The sequence below is a fragment of the Archocentrus centrarchus genome, chromosome 1 (genome assembly GCF_007364275.1).
Source record: "Archocentrus centrarchus isolate MPI-CPG fArcCen1 chromosome 1, fArcCen1, whole genome shotgun sequence".
In the NCBI taxonomy this organism is placed as follows: domain Eukaryota; kingdom Metazoa; phylum Chordata; class Actinopteri; order Cichliformes; family Cichlidae; genus Archocentrus; species Archocentrus centrarchus.
Window position 1 is genome coordinate 1,461,674 of NC_044346.1, and position 21,863 is coordinate 1,483,536.

A 21,863-nucleotide genomic window follows, 5' to 3' on the forward strand; every position below is an offset into this window, starting at 1 on the left:
AGATCTGGTAGCGCAGTGGCGGCAGGCTCTTCATCCCCATCCCATATTCATGCCAGGAAAGCAGCAGGAGAAGAGCAGGCTTATGGAGGTGATGTGGGCGGCGGACGCTGAGGCTTATTCCTCCAGCCAGGCCTTCCCAGGGCCAGGCAGGTGCTGGTATACTGTGGCTCACCTTTGGAAGCGAGCCACAGCTCCCACATCAATCCTCCCGAGCCAAATAACTCGCAGTCCGCGGGGTCCATACTGGGTTCAGGTCCGACTGTCAAAGCTGGTGCAGGCAACGCAGGGAGGACCTCAGTGCAGGACACGACAAGAGCAGAATTTAGTGCGTAGATATTATTTTCACTTTTACACAAAGAACTCAAAACTTGAAAACTTGAAAACTCGAAAACAAAACACACAGCAGACGTCGACATAGACGTAAAAACTGACGAGGACCCGAACAAAGAACTAAACAACACTGAGACTTTAAATACAGAGAGGGAACGAAGGGTGAGTGGAAACATCAAGGCACAACACAAATGAATGAAACTAATGAAACAGGAAGTAAAACTCAACACAAAACACAGGGAAGACGGGACTGCCACAATAAAACAGGAAGTGACTAACATAACAGACACAGACCTAACAGAAAACCAGTAAACACAAGAAACTAGAAAAATCAAAACATAACCAACCCCTACAACACAAGAAAAAACCCAAAAATAAAGACACAGCAAAACACACAGGGTCAACCAGACCCCGGACCATGACACCTTCCACACCAGAGAGGTGACATTCCATGTCTCAATAGCCAGTCTCGGTAGCTCGGTACACAACATAGCTCCTGAGATCACTGACACAAACCCCTCCACCATGATAAGTTGGCAATTTATGGAGGAGAAAAGTGCAACAAGGTGACGACCATAATGGATTGTTTTCGTAGAAAAATAAATGCCTGCTAGTTAATACACAGGAAGTGGGAGGATGCATGGATACGTATGTTGCACATTGAATCTTGCACATGACAAAGTATGAAAAAACTAAAATTAAGCAGTAAACAAAAAATAAAAATGAGCAAAACCACTACAAAAATTAATTAAAACTAATTGAATTAGAGAAAATAGTTACAACAAAATAAATAAAGCTATACTATAATATAAAAACCAAAACTATTATAACCTTGTATAGTACTGTATCACCCCAATAGAGTGCATTGCTCTCAGACTGCTGGCTTACTTGTGGCTCCTAGGATACTTAAGAGTAGAATGGGAGCTCCATACTGAAAAGATGCTGAAGAACTCAACATGAAACATCATGCATAAAAAAAGTACTAACTTACCTTCAGTCTGAGGAAGAACAGTGTGAATCTGAGAGAAAGAAGGTCCTCTATTCTCCAGATTCTCCCCATCACTGATGTCCACTGACAGACAGAGATTATGAGTGTGAAACTGGGTAAAACTGCAGAAACATCATGGTTATCTTCCTGTGACTGACCTCCTCTTGAGCTTCTAGCAGACAAACACTGCAGCAGGTCATTCCTGTTGATTGTCTCTAAAACCTTTCTGGTCACTTTGACAGCTCCAGAAAGTCTGTAGGTCTGCACCATCAGGTCCACTGTCTCCCACCTGTTTGTTGCCTCCAGTCGGCTCTTCTTGATGGTTGGGAGGCCTTGAAGAATATCGGCCTGCTGCAGGAACCACTTGAATTTACTGAACTCTTCATCTCCCAGATCTTCAAGAGTGTTTAAGAGCTCCTCTGACATCCTCTCTGCTCCCTGACAATGTCAGAGAATATCCTCAGCAATTCTGTAATTAAATGTACTGATTATCTTTAGCATGCAGGACATTTCTATGAATCAAGCTTAAAGAAGTTTTATTTGGATTTAGTGTCTTTATCATTAAAAAAAGAACAGTGTACATGGAGGGAAAAGTCATAAAACATTTTTGATATTTTTGGTTTTTACATTTGTAGCGGATGAGTTCAGTAATCTCACTAACTGAGGAAAGAAACTGTTGCTGCAGTTTTTGTTATGGGTGTTACAGCTCTATCTGTGTGAATATTGTCTTTTTAAGTAGGCACTAGATTTCTGCTTTATACTGTATTTTTGGGTTTAATGTTTGACTAGTAATTTTACGGATTCTTACAACTTGCATAATTGACCATTACAGGATTAGTAATTTAATTTAAACATTTCAGTTATGTATTGATAAGATTACGACAAGGTAAAAATATTGTATTGTTTGTAATTAGAAGCTAAAATAGGTGCCTAACACTTTAAGCATGTAAGTGCGATTGGAGCATGGGAACCTGTGTGGTTTGATGATAGAAGGGACTGAGTGATGTAAAGTCTCGTTTTTTTCTGACCTTGTACACAAGTCTGTAGTGGATGGTGAGTTTTTTGGAACAATAATGTAACAAGTAATTAAATCTTCAAATGCAGATCAAGTGGAAGACATTCTTTTTCTTTATTAGACATCAGAAACTCGTGTCAGCCATAGACTCCTTTTTTAAACTTGGTTTATTGGAAATGCCCCTACAAATATTATTTGTGCTCTGGACTGACTGAAACCTAAAACTGAACATTCCTAATTTTTGACCTTCTCCAGATCTGAATGCAGCCATTGGGGTACAATGTAGGGGATGCCGAGCAGCCAGTGTTCATTCTGGGAGATATCAATGAGCAGCACACCTTCTAAACCTACACCAATACATTGACTGTCCAACTCATTCTATAAGGATTCTTGACTCTTGCTATGGCAATATCAATGACACATAAGATGGTGTGCAGGTCTCCTATTGGGAAATCGGACCATAATGTCATCCATCTCTTTCCTTGTTAGTAAAAATCATAAAATCTGCAGGGAAAACTATACAAGTTTGGAATGAGGAAAGTGAAGGAAGGTTCAGAGATTGTTTTGAATTATCAGACTGGGGTGATTTCTTTGACACAATTAACGATCCACATGAGTTGGCTGATTGTATTACATCATATATACGGTTTTGTTAGCAATCTGTGATTTGTACTAAGAAACTTACAGTGTTCCCAAATAATAAGCCCTGTCTGACAAAGAGCTCAACGCAGACTTTTAAACTAATTGTTCACAGAGAGTCTGGATCAATCATCTTTTATCTGATAAAAATTATTGGCTCCTCAAGGGTGTGTTTAATCACCATTGTTATTTTCTGTTTATATAAATGACATGCAGCTACTGTATAGGATAGGAATGTGAAAATGTTACAATATGCTGATGATATGGCTGTCATTGGTCTCTTTTTCAGGAATTCTAACCCTGATTATTTTGCTCAGGTACACAGGTCCGAGGAGTGGTGTAAGTCTCGTTATCTGTTGATTAATGTTGACAAACAAAAGAGCATGTTTTGAATTACACTATCACAGTAACAAATCTTTAACTTTCTGGTCAGACTGTGAAAGTTTTATAACTGTTTTAAGTGTACATGTTCGTATCGATGACTTTTATGGAGAAGGTTGATTCTATCTGTAAAAAAGCTTGTCAGAGATTATTTCTCACTGGGATGTTAAGGGCCGTTGGTGTTAGCCAAAACCTTTTGGAAAGTGTGTACGTCAGCTGGACTGAAAGCATCCATACATTAAATATCTCAGTCTGGTACAGTAACCTGACTGTGATAAATAGGAAGAAATTTGACAGGATACTTAGAGCTCTGTTGAGCCAAGTATTCCTGTAACTTTAACTATTAATGACTTCATGAATTTCTTCACAAATTAAATTTCAGAGAAAAATATTCATAACCACTTCACAGATGTATCTTTGTGTTTATCTACTTTCAAAACTAATATTTGCTTAGACTTTCTCTCTCCAATTAATCTTTCAGAGTTAACTTCAATAGTTGCTTCCTCCAAACCATCAGCATGTCTATTAGACCCCATTCCTACAAGACTGCTCAAAGAAGTCCTATTAATTGATGCTTCAATCTTAAATGTCAAACATCAATCTGTCTTTATTAGTTGGCTATGTACCACAGGCCTTCAAGGTGGCTGTAATTAAACCTCTACTTAAAAAGCCATCACTTGACCCAGCTGTCTTAGCTAATTATATAACCTTCCTTTTCTCTCAAAGATTCTTGAAAGAGTAGTTGTAAAACAGCTAACTGATCATTTGCAGAGGAACGGTTTATTTGAAGAGTTTCAGTCAGGTTTCAGAATTCATCACAGTACAGAAACAGCATTAGTGAAGGTTACAGATGATCTTCTTACAGCCTCTGACAGTGGACTCATCTCTGTTCTTGTCCTGTTGGACCTCAGTGCAGCTTTTGATACTGTTGACCATAACATTTTATTACAGAGATTAGAGCATACTATAGGTATTAAAGGTACTGCACTGCAGTGGCTTCATGTAAATGGGGAGTCTTCTTCACACACTAAGGTTAATTATGGAGTTCCACAGGGTTCTGTGCTAGGACAATTTGATTTACACTACATGCTTCCCTTAGGCAGTATTATTAGAAAGCATTGGATACAAGCATTTCATTGTTATGCAAATGATACTCAGCTTTATCTATCAATGAAGCCAGATTAGCTAAACTGCTAGATGTCTTAAAGACATACTGTAAAGTTCTTGTGCTCAGCCCCACAAATCTTAGAAACATGGCGTCAAACCAGATACTCACTCTGGATGGCATTACCTTGGTCTCCAGTAACACTGTGCGGAGTCATTTTTGACCAGGATATGTCCTTTAATGCACATATTAAACAAATATGTAGGACTGCTTTCTTGCAGTGCAATGGGCTATGAATCAATAAACCAAAACTGAGGACTTCCCTCTCCCAGTTCTCTCTGTCACAACTTTTATTGTGTAAGTCCAACCCAGTGACATTTCACTTTTTTCACTTACTACACTTCTGCTGATTTTGCAACTGGAGTGTCAGAGTAGAAGCAGGAGGGAGGCCTCATATGCAATACGAATGAGCATTTAATTAAAAGCAAAGTCCAAAAATGAAGAAAATGGTGATTTAAAAGTAGAAAACACAGGGAAGTGGGAACTGTGACCTAGAGGAGAAGAAGAGGGTTTGTGACTGAGGATGCTGGTTCAAATCCCAGGACTTGCATTTACTGGAAAAATGGGATTGAAAACCATCCGAAATCTGAACCATTGGGTGGGCAGAGCACTCTAGCACCCTCTGACTGGACACTGAGGTTGTTGGAGTTATGGTATAAATTCCATTCTGTTTATTATAAATTATCATACCTTCTGTTTGTATATTTTCTATAAGTTGTTCTATGTACATATGATACTGTTGTTTTTATGTTTGAAATGGAAACACGTGGTGACATTTTTTACAAAGGAAGTTGTAGTTACCTGCAGGCTGCTCTCAGCCTGCAGAGAACACATATAGGATACGTGTCTCGTATACGCCATGTTACATGTGCACATGTCACAGTATGCTTACGACCATATATGGTAAGGAAAAAGCCAAGAATGTTGTTTATTACATGCTGTAAACTGCGTTTGGTGTAACCCACGTGATCTTATTGTGAAAATCCGAATAAAAGTGCTGCGCAGGAAGCGGTCCTTCAGGACAGATAACTTCCGCTCAGCCGCGAGCTGAGTTCAAGGAACGGATCTCTCCTCCTTGCGCAAGTTCAAAAGAGTTGTGTGTTTGTTCTCTGAGTTATTAAAATGATCTGAACCTATCATTTTTTGGTCCTTCGAGAGCCGGAGCGGGACAGTTTGCTGACTGACGCTGGAGGAGAGGAACACCGCAGACTGTCGGCAGCCAGGATCATTAGCTGACCTGAGAGAAGCCCTGAGCGTGAATTCGTGATCAGGCCGGTGATTAGGTTCGCTCCTCCAGCGCCTCACTCTCCCGGAGTCCGAGGGGACGTAACACCAACAGTAACAAGATATGTGAAAGTCGCGCGTTATAAATTAGGTAGATTCGCCGAAAGGAATCCGTTTTTAACCAGCAGTTACCGCTGTGGTCTTAGGTTCGGGGACGCACAGGTCTGCTCGGGCTGGAAAACGTAAAAACTCCAGCGGTTACCGCTATACTTTCGAACCTAGGCCCAGAAATTAATTTCTGGACCAGTGAGGTATAGGTCTGCTCGGGCTGGAGAAAATTGGTTATCCTCAGTGGTTACAGCTGCACTCGGGAGGTGTAGGTCTGCTAAGGCTGGGAAGACGGTACTGTGGTTTTACTTTTGTTAAAAAGAGAAAGTAAATTGGTAACTCTCGCCGGAAAGAGAGGTTTCCCAAATTCGGACTTTAAAATACGCGTACGTGTGTGTGAATGTGTGAATGAGAGGTGAAAGCCGCCTTTTGAAGTGGAAGTAATGGCACAAAGGGAGTACACAGTGATGGGCGGATTTGGTATTAGGTCCCAGAAAGACACGTGGTCGGATCGGGACAAAGCACGGGGAGTAAAATGGGGAGTATGGATAGCAAACTGAGTAAGCCTGCCCTAGAAGGGGATTTAAAATATATGGAGAGATACTCTCCGGGCAGCACAATATTTTGTGATAAATGGAAGAAAAAGTATGGTTTTAGTGGAAAGTTGGAGTTAAGGGAATGTGAAGATTTGGTGGGAAATTTAAAAATAAGTGTAACAAAAGAAGGGAAGAGGAAAGTTGAAAAAGACAGTTAATGGGTGAAAAAAAAATGTGGTTGGAACAAGCATAAAAAGGGCTGCGGGCAGAGAACAAAAGAAGGGAAAACAAACTTCCTGCAGTGGGAATGCTGCTTTGTTAAGGCCTGAGCATGTAGGGTGCAAACCCCCACCTCAACCACCTTTTCCAGCTCAACCACCTCCCCCAGCTCAAGCACCTCTTTCAGCTCAAGCATCTCCCCCGCAGTTACAGGGGGCAGATGGTAATTTACAGGTTGAGGAGGAGGGGGAGCTAATGCAGCAATTAAATTTAAGGGCAGGAAGGATGGTCCTTAGAAGTCATAATAAGAACAATCAGGGAATGTGGTTGCCCTGGTATAAGGAGGATATCCAGATTTAGAGCCCCTCCTGTGTAAATATGGTGAAAAGCATTGCTCGGGGGCTGGGAGTTGTGATTGTTCTGTGGGACACTCACACTCTTTAGGGCCACCAGTAAATACCTTTGCTATGTGGAAGTAGCTAATCCACATAGGGGTGTTGGCAATGATAAAGCACAATCTTAGTTTTTAGACCGTAGACAAATGTAGAAATGTTAGAAGTAGTTAAATGTGTATCATCTCACAAAATCAATGTAGGTTGTAAAAAGTGTCCAGATGAGCATTTCCTTATCTGTAACCTATACACACCCTTCCTCCCTCAGGATCTCATGTGTTAATGGGGGTCACATTAGTTAGTTTTATTGTCCTTTTGGTTAGTCTCGTTTAGGCAGGAACATGTAAGTGGGGGAGGATCTCCTCTTCTTTATGGTTGGGTTAAGGAGGGGGAGAACAGGGGGGTGTAAAAGGGTATAAGTGCATTGTGTTTCTGGTAAGAGGCAGAACTCATATACATTCCTTGGTATGTATGTGACTTCTCCTCGTACAAGTAATAAAGTATGTAAAGGAATCTTCTCTCCCTCATTTGATAAGTAAAATTCTATAACAATTTTGGTGATTGTTGGTAAGATCCAGTGAGTTTTTCCACAAAGATTGACGAGTCTCTGGCCCAGCTGAAGAAAAAAAAAAAGCTTCAGTCCTCCTGCATTTGCATATTACGGAGGAACTCGAATTTTCACTCTTTGCTGGACAGCCACCTGGATTCAAGGACCCTGCCTTAGAGGCACGGCCGTAACACATCGAGTGAGAAAGATTCCAAATAATTTAAAAATAGGAATTAAAAAAAAAATAAATAAATAAATAATTTAAAAAGTAAATTAAAAAATTGCATCTGTCACTGTCGGGGTTGAATAGACATTGGGAGTCTGCCTATAGGGTAACACCCATCGCTTAGCGGGTGACACGCAGACTGACCTCTTTTACATGTGACCCAAAGACAAATTGTGTTTAACCTAAGGTGATTAGGCTCCTTGAACGTGTCCTTTTTCTCTGTTTTCTTACACGTAGAAAGAAGAAAACCTGTGAGAGACGTCTCACTAGGAAAAATGGGATCTTAGAGCAGTAATGTTAATCCTTCCCCTGACAGTGCCACATGCAAATGATATAAAGAAGAGATATGGATCCAAATAATTTGAATGAGTAAATTATTGGGTTAGAGTGTGCATAGGGAAAAAGTGAAAATCTGTAAAATGGCTGAATATGAAAGATAAATGAAATGTTTGGGAAAATGGAAATGGGAACGTAGGAATAGAAAATTAATAGTTAAAGAACTCGGCGGAGAGCGAGATCTTAGCAGAGCTTGAGCGGCAGAACAGCTGAAGTCCCAATTAATGGAGTGGCGGTTTTGGGGCCAACTCCATTTGTTGTTACTTGTGATACCTCATCTCTCTATGCCCTTTTTGCAGGCAAATTTATAAGCGCTGAAAATCTCTGACCCAGATCTGGACTCCTGCCCTCTGATCAGACATCGTCTGGACCAGAATGATTGTCGGTAAAAACGAGACCCACCACCTCCACCTCTTAATTGAGTCGCTACTGCACCACAACCTGCAGACAAGCAGTACAGCTCCACCTCAGAAGAGCCCTCAATACTGCTCTCTCCTGTATGGAGACAGACCAGATCGGCTGCTCAGAGCAAAGACCTGAAGTGTGACAGCCGTCACACTGAACTGAGCAGCATGCGCAGGAGATGGTTAATGAGAAGAAGAACCACCAGAAGAAAAAAGGACAAATAAGATGCTGACAGAGAACAGCAACATTGACTCTGTACTGAATCGTTGTCACTAGGTAAAGTGTTGCCCGTGGAAGAAGAAGGGGTGACTTTTCCAGGTGCGTCGAGATGACAGATGTTACAACTGCAGCCTGACGGGTCATTGGTAAACTGAATGTCCACAACTGGTGAATGGAACATGGACTAACCAGACTGTGTCACACTGATCGGAGAGGAGGACTTCAGACAAGTCAGATGAAGGCGAGTTGCCTGATCAGCAGAAAAGGGAAGTGAGATATCACACACACACACACACACACACACACACACACTCATTACTGGCGTCTAACACACAGCCTAGCACACGTCCAGCAACCTGCTCAGCAGGTTTCCTGTAACATATTATTTTAATGCATCCATGTACAGTTGCATTGGAATTGCATAGGAAAATGCTTATGCTAAATTTAATTGTAAATGGGAAAATTTTTCTTTTTTGGTTGATTCGGGAGCAACAAATTCTACTGTCCGTGAATATGCATTATTTGTTTCATTTAAGTTAAGTGGACGCCACATCTATTCAATGTCCACATCTGGGAATACAGTTAAATAAGTTTTGCAGTTCCAAGCTCAGGAAAAATAGTCAGGACAACTGTACACTCATTCTTTTAGTGTCTAAAATGTTTTAGCTTCCAGGAGTAAAATTTAGACCAACTTTGTCTGATTATATCTACCAGTGGAAACTGAGCCAGAGCTCATTTTTCTGCCCAAGCAGCGGAACTTATAGCTCTCATAGAAGCCTGCTTATTTTATAAGGATAAGACTGTGACAATTTATACAGATAGCCAATATGCATTTTCAACAGTGCATCTTTTTGCAGCCCAGTGAGCAAGAAGGGGAATGCAGACGTCTACAGATCAGCCAGTGAAACATGCTACATTGTTAAAACAGTTACTCTTGGCCATTATGAAACTCAAAAACATAGCTATTTGTAAATGTGTAGCCCACACTGTGGGCAAAGATCCTGTTACCTTTTGCAGATAAGATAGCTAAGGAAGCGGCACAGGGCCTTTATGGCCACAGCGACACTGAAGGATAACATTTATCATATTAATGATAAACCGGTACTCCCTAAAGCCCTTTTTAAAAACTGCAGCATTATTGAGTCATGGGCCTTACCATGCCTCAACAGGGGGGAATGGTAAAGATAAGTAAATTCTTCAATGTAAAAGGCTTTTATAACTATTTAAAAAAAATAAAAAAATTTTGTAGAGCATGTTTAACTTGCAGTAAAAATAATCCACAGGGTAATCTGAGACCAAGAAGTGGTAGATTTCCAACACCATGTTATCCTTTTCAGTTCCTCCACATGGATTTTACAGAACTGAATCAATGTAGGACTTACAAGTACTGTTTAGTACTTGTAGATCCTTTTACAAAATGGGTTGAAATTATTCCATCGGCAAAAGCGGATGCACTGACGGTTGCAAAAGCCTTATGTAAGACCATAATTCCTAATTATGGCATTCCAGAGAAGCTGTGGAGTGATAATGGACCACACTTTGTAAATGAGATAGTGTCTAAGGTGTCTCAAAATTTAGGCATTGAACTGAAGAACCATTGTGCGTACCACCCGCAGAGTGCAGGGTTAGTGGAAAGAACAAATGGGACGATAAAAAACAGGTTGAGGAAGAGACCTTGGGTGGACTGTATAGACCTAGTGAAAATGTACATGCGCATAACACCATCAGAAATAGGACTTACTCCGTATGAAATATTATATGGCAGACCATTCAGGCTGCCTGTATATACGGAGGAAGAGAAGGCAGAAGAGAGCTGTGATTTGAGTGACTGGATGAGGAAATTTCTACAAAGCTAACAAGTAACTGATGCTAACAAAGTGCCAGAAGCATCTTTTTCTCTCTTCACAGGTGCCACTGATACAGCCAGGAGACTGGGTGCTGGTCAAGGTCATCAAACGGAAGTGCTGGTCGAACCCGAGGTGGGACGGCCTATATCAAGTTCTACTGACCACACCAACAGCAGTGAAAATCGCTGAAAGATCTACATGGATTCATCTGAGTCACTGCAAGAAGGTGGAGCCAATTACTTCGGAGTAAAGGTGGAAGTCTGGTTACAAAGGGGGAAATTCCTTATAGTGGTTTTTCGTCTCAACCCAGTGAAGAAAACAACTGATCCCTACTCCTTTAGAATGGCGCCCTTCTGCAGCTTCATAACTATTTTCAGCGTGAGCACACTGCTAGTTTTAGGAGGAACATCTTCATTAAATTACACCCAGTACCCACATGAATATGCAACCAATGAATGGTGGCAGTTAATGAACGTCACAGCTCATGTTAGTAATTGGACAAATTGTTATGTGTGTGCACATATGCCAGTGGCAGGACACAATACTGGACTGAGGCCTTATAATGTTAGCTGGGAGCACTCATGGTGCCTCTATGGGTTGGCTACACATCCAGGGAGAAGAGCTAAATGGAGTGAAGCAAATCTTATTATAATTTTACCACAACTCTTAATGTAAAGGGGATAAGTTCTCCTATTAATAGAAATTGTTCTATGTTAACAGATTTGCTCATTTGGCCTCAGCTAGCCAACCCGCTTCCTGAGGTGCTAATGTTGAATCATTTGCCAGAGAAAGCTTTTCCAGCATGTGTTATAGCTAATGGAACCACCAAGAGGGAGGACTGTCAGTCTGACCTGGCCTACAGAATACAGATGGACACTGGAGAGCTGAGTCAGTGCTCACGAGTAGCACCAGGACCCAAGGGAACAAGAGTGTTAGCGGATTGGTATTTCATCTGTGGTCACAAAGCGTACGTGTCCCTTCCCCCAGATTGGGGAGGCCTGGGTAGTGTTGCATATGTGTCAGATCATGTCTTTTTCATGCAGTACCAGGCCAGTCATCCACATCACAAGACGAAGCGACAGGTTGGAGAGTGGCTCACGAGCCATTCAGAAGTCCCAGAGGAGCTCCGGATCTGGGGAGTCGGAGCGAAGATTGCCCAGTCTATCTTTCCAGGAATTGGACTGGGATTTGTGCGTGACCAAGTGGAAATAAATCGCTATGCACTATTACGTCTGGTAAATACAACTATAGCTCTGGGACAAGGAACTTTAAAAGAGTTAAGTTCACTCAGAGCAATGGTGATGCAAAATAGGATAGTATTAGATCTTTTGACAGCTTCCCAGGGTGGCGTGTGTAAGATCATTGGTAAGACATGTTGTACTTACATCCCAGATGAAGATAATGCTGGTGGAGCCATAAGGGAGGCACTCGACAGACTGACTGAATTACAGAAATATGTATAGCAGCACACTCAGGAAAGCCAAAGTGATTGGTTTTCCTGGCTAAATGCAGGTATTGTTGAAATGCCTGACTCCTGTTTTGTGTGTGTTAGTGTTGATTTGTGTGTTTGCAATGTGCATTCTTCCCTGCATCAGATCCATGATAACAAAGGTTTTCAGAGGTTATGTTGTGTCATATTTGCAGCTTCAGATGGTCGACCAAGACGCTGAAATGACTGCAGATATTTTGTAAATATGTAAATATTTGGCAGTGAATGAAACCCACACTGAAAATGTGCAAGCAAGTGGTGTGGAAAAAAGACACCAGTGAAGTTATGATAAACAGGGGGGAAATGTTGGAGTTATGGTATAAATTCCATTCTGTTTATTATAAATTATCATATCTTCTGTTTGTATATTTTCTATAAGTTGTTTTATGTACATATGATACTGTTGTTTTTATGTTTGAAATGGAAACACGTGGTGACATTTTTTACAAAGGAAGTTGTAGTTACCTGCAGGCTGCTCTCAGCCTGCAGAGAACACATATAGGATACGTGTCTCGTATACGCCATGTTACATGTGCACATGTCACAGTATGCTTACGACCATATATGGTAAGGAAAAAGCCAAGAATGTTGTTTATTACATGCTGTAAACTGCGTTTGGTGTAACCCACGTGATCTTATTGTGAAAATCCGAATAAAAGCGCTGCGCAGGAAGCCGTCCTTCAGGACAGATAACTTCCGCTCAGCCGCGAGCTGAGTTCAAGGAACGGATCTCTCCTCCTTGCGCAAGTTCAAAAGAGTTGTGTGTTTGTTCTCTGAGTTATTAAAATGATCTGAACCTATCAGAGGTGTTGGACTGCTGCCTGACCCCGCTCTCAGTCCACGACTGTGGTCCCTTGAACATGGCCCTAATTGCTCCCTGGCTGCTTTCTAGCATGTTGTGCTGTGTGTGTGTTGCATGTGTGATGGATTAAATGCAGAGATTGGTTTTTACTGCATGTGTTTTTATGTGACAACAAAAGTTGGAAACAGGGAATAAGTCCAAATGCAAAGCATTCACAGGCATCTGAATACAGGATCATAATGTGTGACTACAAATGAAATTCAACACAGCAAAGATGCTTCGTACCGATTTAAAACCAAAACTCTGAATTATACAGTGGTGTGAAAAAGTGTTTGCCCCCTGCCTCATTTCCTGTTTTTTTGCATGTTTGTCACACTTAAGTGTTTCGGAACATCAAACCAATTTAAACAATAGTCAAGGACAACACAAGTAAACACAAAATGCAAGTTGTAAATGAAGGTGTTTATTAGTAAAGGTGAAAAAAATCCAAACCATCATGGCCCTGTGTGAAAAAGTGATTGCCCCCTAAACCTAATAACTGGTTGGGCCACCCTTAGCAGCAACAACTGCAACCAAGCGTCTGCGATAACTTGTAATGAGGCTTTTACAGCGTTCTGGAGGAATTTTGGCCCACTCATCTTTGCAGAATTGTCCTAATTCAGTTACATTAGAGGGTTTTCGAGCATGAACGGCCTTTTTAAGGTCATACCACAACATCTCAATAGGATTCAGGTCAGGACTTTGGCTAGGCCACTCCAAAGTCTTCATTTTGTTTTTCTTCAGCCATTCAGTGGTGGACTTGCTGGTGTGTTTAGGATCATTGTCCTGCTGCAGAACCCGAGTACGTTTAAGCTTGAGTACACGAACAGATGGTCTGACATTCTCCCTCAGGATCTCTTGGTAGACAGCAGAATTCATTGTTCCATTTATCACAGCAAGTCTTCCAGGTCCTGACGCAGCAAAACAGCCCCAGACCATGACACTACCACCACCATATTTTACTGTTGGTATAATGTTCTTTTTCTGAAATGCAGTGTTCCTTTTACGCCAGATGTAATGGGACACACACCTTCCAAAGAGTTCCACTTTTGTCTCATCGGTCCACAGAATGTTGTCCCAAAAGTCTTGGGGATCATCAAGATGCGTTTTGGAAAAATTGAGACGAGCTTTAATGTTCTTTTTGCTCAGCAGTGGTTTTCTTCTTGGAACTCTGCCATGCAGGCCATTTTTGCTCAGTCTTTTTCTGATGGTGGAGGCATGAACGCTGACCTTAACTGAGGCAAGTGAGGCCTGCAGTTCTTTGGACGTTGTTGTGGGGTCTTTTGTGACCTCTTGGATGAGTCGTCGCTGCGCCCTTGGGGTAATTTTGGGCGGCCGGCCACTCCTGGGAAGGTTCACCACTGTTCCATGTCTTCGCCATTTGTGGATAATGGCTCTCACTGTGGTTCGCTGGATTCCCAAAGCTTTGGAAATGGCTTTATAACCCTTTCCAGACTGATAGATCTCAATTACTTTCTTTCTCAATTGCTCCTGAATTTCTTTGGATCTCGGCATGATGTGTAGCTTTCAAGGATCTTCTGGTGGACCTTACTGTGTCAGGCAGCTCCTATTTAAGTGATGTCTTGATTGGGAACAGGTGTGGCAATAATCAGGCCTAGGTGTGGCTAGGGAAATTGAACTCAGGTGTGAAAAACCACAGTTATAGTATGTTTTAACAAGGGGGGCAATCACTTTTTCACACAGGGCCATGATGGTTTGGATTTTTTTTCACCTTTACTAATAAACACCTTCATTTACAACTTGCATTTTGTGTTTACTTGTGTTGTCCTTGACTATTGTTTAAATTGGTTTGATGTTCCGAAACACTTAAGTGTGACAAACATGCAAAAAAACAGAAAATGAGGCAGGGGGCAAACACTTTTTCACACCACTGTAATGTGCTCCATGTTATATTCAACACGGGAACCAACAACTTCATAATAAATTAAGTAAAATTCACAGGAATGATAAAGAGGTCAAAACAGGAAAGCGAAAACAACTGACCCACAAATGAAACAGCAAGCAGACACCAAGACTCAGAGATACTGACTGAGAATCAAAAATATGAATCTGATACAGAAGAAACACACAGCTCAGGGACGGTAACATGACAACTTTCCAACCTCATGCTTTCCTGTTTAACTGCATGCTGCAGAATTTATATTTCAGAACTATATAAAAACTAAACAATCTCATTAAGTAAGTCATATAAGAATTTTAAGATAAGAACAGTGAAATTTAATATTTAAAAGAAATTTAAGTTTTGTGATGCCTTTAAAGAAAGACGGTACTGACTGAGGCAAAAAGGATTTTGTCTTCTGTTTTTTCAGACAGAGATGCCTCAGAAGTGTCAGATCTGTTGGTTAAAACATCAGACATCTGTATTTTGTTAGTAAGCAAGATACAGAAATGTGTTTAAAACTTACATAAAAACAGCAGCTGAGGTCTGTCTCGATGTTCCTGCAGATTGTGGAATGTTTCCGAGCAGAGCCATACGAGAGAAGACAGCAGAGAAGAGGAAGAGAAGTCACCATAAAACAAGAGGAAGTACTCTTTTGCAAACATGAAATGCAGCATTTCAGCTGCCTTTTACCATTAAAGTTTCACATCCTGTTATTGAAACCCTAACAAAGGGCGAACACGATCAGAAACCCAAAAAAGAAACATCAGAACCTAGAAAACTCTAATCTAATGTGATCAGCAAAGGAAAGTGAGGAAACTGGGTGAAATAACCACCTAAAATGCATTTCACTATCAGCACATGCAAATACATCTGAACAAATCCAAACTCACAGCAACAGCTTCTCCACCCTGTAAGAAAACAGAGTTTTTTTGATGAACCGTTAATATTTCAACCATCTGCAGTCACTCACAGACCCTCCTAATAAACAGCCTGTGACAGTCATGGCAACAGAGTCAGCAACATGCTGATGTATGTTAGCCTGGAAAGAAAAACAGCATGGCTGCATGTAAATACAATAATAACAGTAATAACTTCTCAGATGGAAGATTTATTTCTCACTGTTTACTGTCTCCTAACCCCGCAAAGGATATGGAGGAAAAAGAAAAAAAAAAACGTTTGTTACTGTTTTACGGAACCCCGCAAGGGACATGGGAAAAAAAAAAAAAAGAGGCACTTTTGCGAGATCTCGCAAAACCCAGAGCAGAAGTAGCTAAATAACCATACCACGCAACAAATCAGACACGTATCCCACCTGGGTAAACATTCCTACCTGCACTGCTCCTGTCAATGCCAACTCTGCATCTCTGTGGGAATGGATAGTCATTTTGAGAAACAGTAGTTCAAGGATGAATGTAGAAATGAAGGCCTTATTATCACACACTTGCTCCAGTCAAAACACAAATGTACAGCACTTGTGCAAACCAGCACGTTTGAGAGAAACATTGTTTTAATCCTCTGTATCTCCTACACATACGTGGTATTGATATCAACAGTAAAGAGACTTTGACTTAAGAAAATGTGTGATAAAGATCAAGTGATGAAGTGCCAACAGTACAAGTCAAAAGTTTGTACACACTTGCCCTAAGAGTGTCCAAACTTTTGACTGGTACTGTATACCTGGGAAAATGATGCTGATGGACATGATATTGTTGAATGAATTAGAGATGTTACACAGATGGTTACGTTAGTTCCTGCACATCTGAATTTTCTGACTTGTTCAAGTCAAGTCAATTCAATTCAGTTCAATTCAATCAATTCAATTCAATTAACAAACAGTCACCTCAATGTGCTTTGTATTGTAGGTACAATAATACAGAGAAAACCCAACAGTGAAAACAACCCCCTATGAGCAGCACTTGGTGACAGTAGGAAGGAAAAACTCCCTTTAACAGGAAGAAACCTCCAGCAGAACCAGGCTCAGGGAGGGGGGGGACATCTGCTGTGACTGGTTGGGCTGAGGGGAGAGAGACAGGACAAAAGACATGCTGTGGAAAAGAGACAGAGATTAATAATAATGATTAATGATTAAATACTGAGTGAAGTTTAAACTGAGTAAAAAAAAAATGAATAAAAAGAAACAGTGCATTATGGGAACCACTCAGCAGCCTAGGCCTATAGCAGCATAACTAAGGGATGGTTCAGGCTCACCTGATCCAGCCCTAACTATGAGCTTGATCAAAAAGGAAAGTTTTAAGCCTAATCTTAAAAATAGAGAGGGTGTCTGTCTCCTGAATCTAAGCTGGGAGCTGGTTCCACAGAAGAGGGGCCTGAAAGCTGAAGGCTCTGCCTCCCATTCTACTCTTAAGTATCCTAGGAACCACAAGTAAGCCAGCAGTCTGAGAGTGAAGTGCTCTATTGGAGTGAAAAAGTACTGTGAGGTCTTTAAGATAAGATGGTGCCTGATTATTTCTAGTCCCTGTCAGTACTCTAGCTTCAGCATTTTGGGTCAGCTGAAGGCTTTTCAGGGAGCTTTTAGGACAGCCTGATAATAATGAATTACAATAGTCCAGCCTAGAAGTGCATGAATAAATGCATGAATGAGCTTTTCAGCATCATTCTGAGAAAGGATGTTTCTAATTTTAGAAATATTGTGCAAATGCAAAAAAGCGGTCCTACATATTTGTTTAATATGTGCATTGAAGGACAAATCCTGGTCAAAAATGACTCCAAGATTTCTCACAGTGTTACTGGAGGCCAAAGTAATGCCATCCAGAGTAAGTATCTGGTTAGACACCATGTTTCTAAGATTTGTGGGGCCAAGTACAAGAACTTCAGTTTTATCTGAATTTACAGGCAGGAAATTACATGTAGAGGTCATCCAGGCCTTAACACTAGAAGTCCCAGAGAAGGGTCATTTAACATTTCTACCTTTGGAGCCCAGAGACGGGTCGAGTGACCTGAAGGATTTTAGCTAACATCCTATAATCAGGTGTGAACAGGCGCTTTTGTTCTGTAAATAAGGCCATTACTGGCGCACCACAGGAGGGGGGAACGCTTAACTCCCAACTAACTGTCTAGTTAGTTCTATTCAGTATATTGTATTTTATAATATAAAGATTATATATATTATATTTAGCTTAGTTTTATTTTAGCAAAAAAGCACAATGAATTATTTTTAATATTTTAAATGGAGAATTAGAAATTTTACAGCCAGGTACAGCTGTGAGCAATGACCAGAAGTATTTGTGTCTAAGTCAAGAGGACTGAAATTCCAGCATGAGAAATATACAAAAGAACAACTGTTATTTGTTTAAATGCTTTTTATTTTTGTCATTAAAATGATACAAAAAATACAAGAAATAAAACAATTCCACACATATTTACACTAGGCACAGTGGGGGGCTGCGTGTGTGTGTGTGTGAGTGGCATGTCCTTGTGTGACTGGCATTTCAGCACTCACTCAGCAGTCTGTCTGCACTGTCGGAACATACCTGGCACTGCCAGGGTATGTCCCTGGTACATTTGCCACATGTGTATTTGTAACAGTCAACACATCTCACAGTTGCACAATTGTTTGTGCATCGATGGTTGACCTGACACTTCGCCCTTTTGCCTGGGCTGGGTGTGGAAGGTTGTTGCCAAAGCAGTTTCTCCTTGTGTGCCTTCTTCTCACTCACATGAGAGTTACCCAACTCTTTTGCAAGCTCAACCAGGAAGTCCACCCGTCTCTCCTGCACCCCAATGCATGCCTGATAAAGCACATGTGCATTCAGTGCTGCCATGTCAATCATGTTGTAGAACACGGCAACTGGCCATCTCCGTGTTCCTGCACGCACGCTGTACTCCCGCACCATTTGGTCCATCACTTCCACACCGCACTTTGTTTTGTTGTATTGTGTGACCGTGTTTGGCTTCCTTTTGGTGGTATCCTCAGTCTCAACCACGCTGTGCATGCTGCTGAGAACGTAAACGGCCTTCTTCCGTTTGGGCGCATACACTGTCAGCGTGGCACCAGTGGTTGAAAACACCTGAGTGGTGAATTCAGTGAGATCCATCTGTCTAGCGGATTGAGGAATTTCCCGGCGACTCTTGTTGACTGTGCCGAGGATAGTGGTTTTCCGGCTACGCAGTCGTTGTGCAAGTGACAGTGATGTAAAGAAATTGTCCGTGGTTACAGTTCTGCCCTTGTCCATGAACGGTTCCATCAGCCTCATCACTACAGTCTCGGACAGTCTCTTCCCCCTGGGACGACTGGGGTCCTTGCCAAGATATGGGAAGACATTACAGATGTACTTTGATTTCAAGTCGTAAGCCACCCAAAACTTGATGCCAAACTTGTCCGGTTTTGTTGCAATGTATTGCAGGAAACAGCAGCGAGTCTTTGATGGGAAAAGCTGTTCATCAATAGTGATGTGTCGACCAGGGTTGTAGGATGCGATGCAGTTAGTGACAAACGATCCCCAAACATCGGAGATTGCAGCAAACTTATCGGTCTTCGCTCGCTCACTGCGTGTGAACATGTCATCAAAGCGTAGGTGTCGCATGATGTCTTGGAAGCGGTTTCGGGCCATAGTTGCAATGATCCTTGGGTTTGCCAGGTTTGCTGACCAGCTGTCACGTAGTGATGGAACCTTGGTCACCCCCCGCAAGATAATGACTGAAATAAATGCCATTACTTCCGGGAGATCCATGAACCAATCCAGCTGCTCCGTGTGACGTGCATGTTGAGTAGTCCATTCTTGAATGCTACGAAGCATGTCAAGAGTGATAAAACAGAGGAAGCTCTGAAGGCGACTCCGGATACTTCGTCTGGCCTTAGCGCTTGGCTCTCCATCTGTGGCGTATGGTTCTATTGGAGTGAAATGGAGATGTGTCCCCACTTGTTCTTCACGCCACACTGTGCCATCTTTCGCGGTCTCTGACGGCTCACTCTCCAACCAAACTCTCTTTTTTGGTAGAGGGAGAGTCTCCTCATCTGCAAGATAAACAATTTCAAATTAACTTTTTGTTTGGTTCTAAATAAAAAATAGTCAGGAAAATAAAATAGGTAGGTTGAGAAATCTAACCTGAAGACAGCTCAGAGTCCGAATCCGGTTGAAGGTCTATGTCTTCTCCATCTGAGTCACAAGGGCTGGCATTGCTCAGAATCAGTTCCAATGCCTTCTGAGTGGTGAACCTCTTCTGCATTTTGTTTCTTGTGAACTAAATAGGTGAAGCAGTCACCTATTTATCCTCCACAGCACAAAAGGCTGCATGCAAATTTGCATGTGCAAAGTCTCCCAGATCTGCCCCAGCCTCCCACCCCTCCCCACACTCAGGAGCAGCTTACACTCTTTTGCTTACACTTTTTGCATGACTTTTTTTGAGGTGGATCAACACAATTAATTTGGTTAGTTTATTTCTGAACTGTCATTTTGAACCCACTTATCTTTTTTTAAAAGAAAAACATTACTAATTTCTTTTAGAAAAACCTTTGCATATTTCTTGAAACAGATTGTATGTTTTGCAAACTATATGTACATTTGGCAAAATGACCTGGATAATGCAGCACAACATCATGGATCAGCTGCAAAAGGTCACATCTCTCCAAAAACACTTCATGTATGCTTCAAAACTACGCAACCCTCTCTGCAGAGCATTACCTACAGGAGAGTCTACTGTAGAGATCCCACCCACCCCCAACATGGACTATTCACACTCCCACCTTCTGGCCTGAAGGTACAGAAGTGTGAAATGCTTTTGTGAGTTCGCCCCCCCCCCCCCCCCCCCCCCCCCCCCCCCCCACAGATTCCTCAGGCAATGGCCACATTTACAATTGAAGGGATGCTAATTGGAGCCATCAGAGTCGTCAGTTTGGACTAAGGGTCTTTTGACCCTCTTTCAGGACTTGAGGGGGGAGGTCGAAATCCTGGGGACTTGTAGTGTTAATGTCTTTAAGACAATCTTGCAGTTTAACTAATTGATGTGCGTCATCTGGCTTCATTGATAGGTAAAGCTGAGTATCATCTGCATAACAATGAAAATTTATGCAGTGCTTTCTTTTTGCATTTTTGGCCACAGCGGCTTTCATCAGCAGTGGAGAGAGACAGGAATGTGTCTAAATGTTTAAATGAACGGCAAGTGTGTAAGCCCGCAACCGTAAACAACAGCGCAAACGGAAGTAAACTACCGGCTTCCGCTATGAATTATGGGTAATGCCACGAAGTGAGGAATACTGTGGATTCCACTGAGTTTTGTAATTTTGTGTACTGCAGCTTTGAAGACAGCCGAAGCTTCAGATGGGCCTGTGAGCGGAGTGGGCAGAGAGAGCCTAGACTAGCTGGGGAGACACACGGTTTTCTTAACATGTCCTGTTCTGTTTTTTTGTCTTTTATTATCAAAGTCAAGACTGTGGATTTTGTGACACTGGTGGAATAAAGGGTTGTTTACCTGTTACCAACTGACCTTGATGTCAAGCTGATTTTTTGGAACACAATAACAACTGAGCACGTGTAAACCAGAACAACCAGCAAGCGAACTGCTGGGAGCCACAAGTTAAATATTGTAGCAGACCCTCAGACCCAAGAAAACACGGAGAGCTTCGACGGGTGCAGTGGATTCACATTTACTTCAGTCAAACCCAAATATTGCTGGAGTGCACCAAATACACCGTGAAAACTAAAAGAAAACATAAATACATTTGCTTAGGTGCCTTTGATTGACTCAGAACATGAATATATTACATAAAGTACAAACTTTGTGAACTAATACAACTCTAAACATGTACCTCGCTCCGCTGTCCAAGGGCTGCAAGGCGATCAAGCTAAAGTTCCTGCTGTGCTGCTACGAGTCCTCCTTGAGCTGCTTTCTGACAAATGTGCGCTACCAGTTCCGATTCACAAAGATGAAGAGCATCTTCCTCTTCCTCTCATCTGCAGGATATTCCAACCCCGAACACAGGAAAAGCGCCAAAAACCTCCCTAACTCTTGTTCTTCGGTTTTTTAGTGAAGGCACAGCTCATTATCAACTAGGCTGCAGCACCCTCTATTGTACATAAATGGTAACAACATAGA

At 41.7% G+C, this 21,863-nt stretch overlaps 1 protein-coding gene across 1 annotated transcript in view; it reads right to left on the minus strand.

The window, feature by feature from the left end:
- The window catches only part of LOC115781902 (NACHT, LRR and PYD domains-containing protein 12-like), a 28,707-nt gene extending 13,337 nt beyond the window's left edge, over positions 1-15,370 (minus strand). The window contains exons 1-4 of the mRNA XM_030731837.1: positions 15,334-15,370; positions 1,506-1,787; positions 1,208-1,235; positions 223-259 (exon numbers count right to left, since the gene is read on the minus strand). Of these exons, the coding sequence (XP_030587697.1) occupies positions 223-259; positions 1,208-1,235; positions 1,506-1,744 (304 nt within the window). The 5' untranslated portion in view covers positions 1,745-1,787; positions 15,334-15,370. The remainder of the gene's footprint in view (positions 1-222; positions 260-1,207; positions 1,236-1,505; positions 1,788-15,333) is intronic.
- Between the last annotated feature and the right edge of the window lie 6,493 nt (positions 15,371-21,863).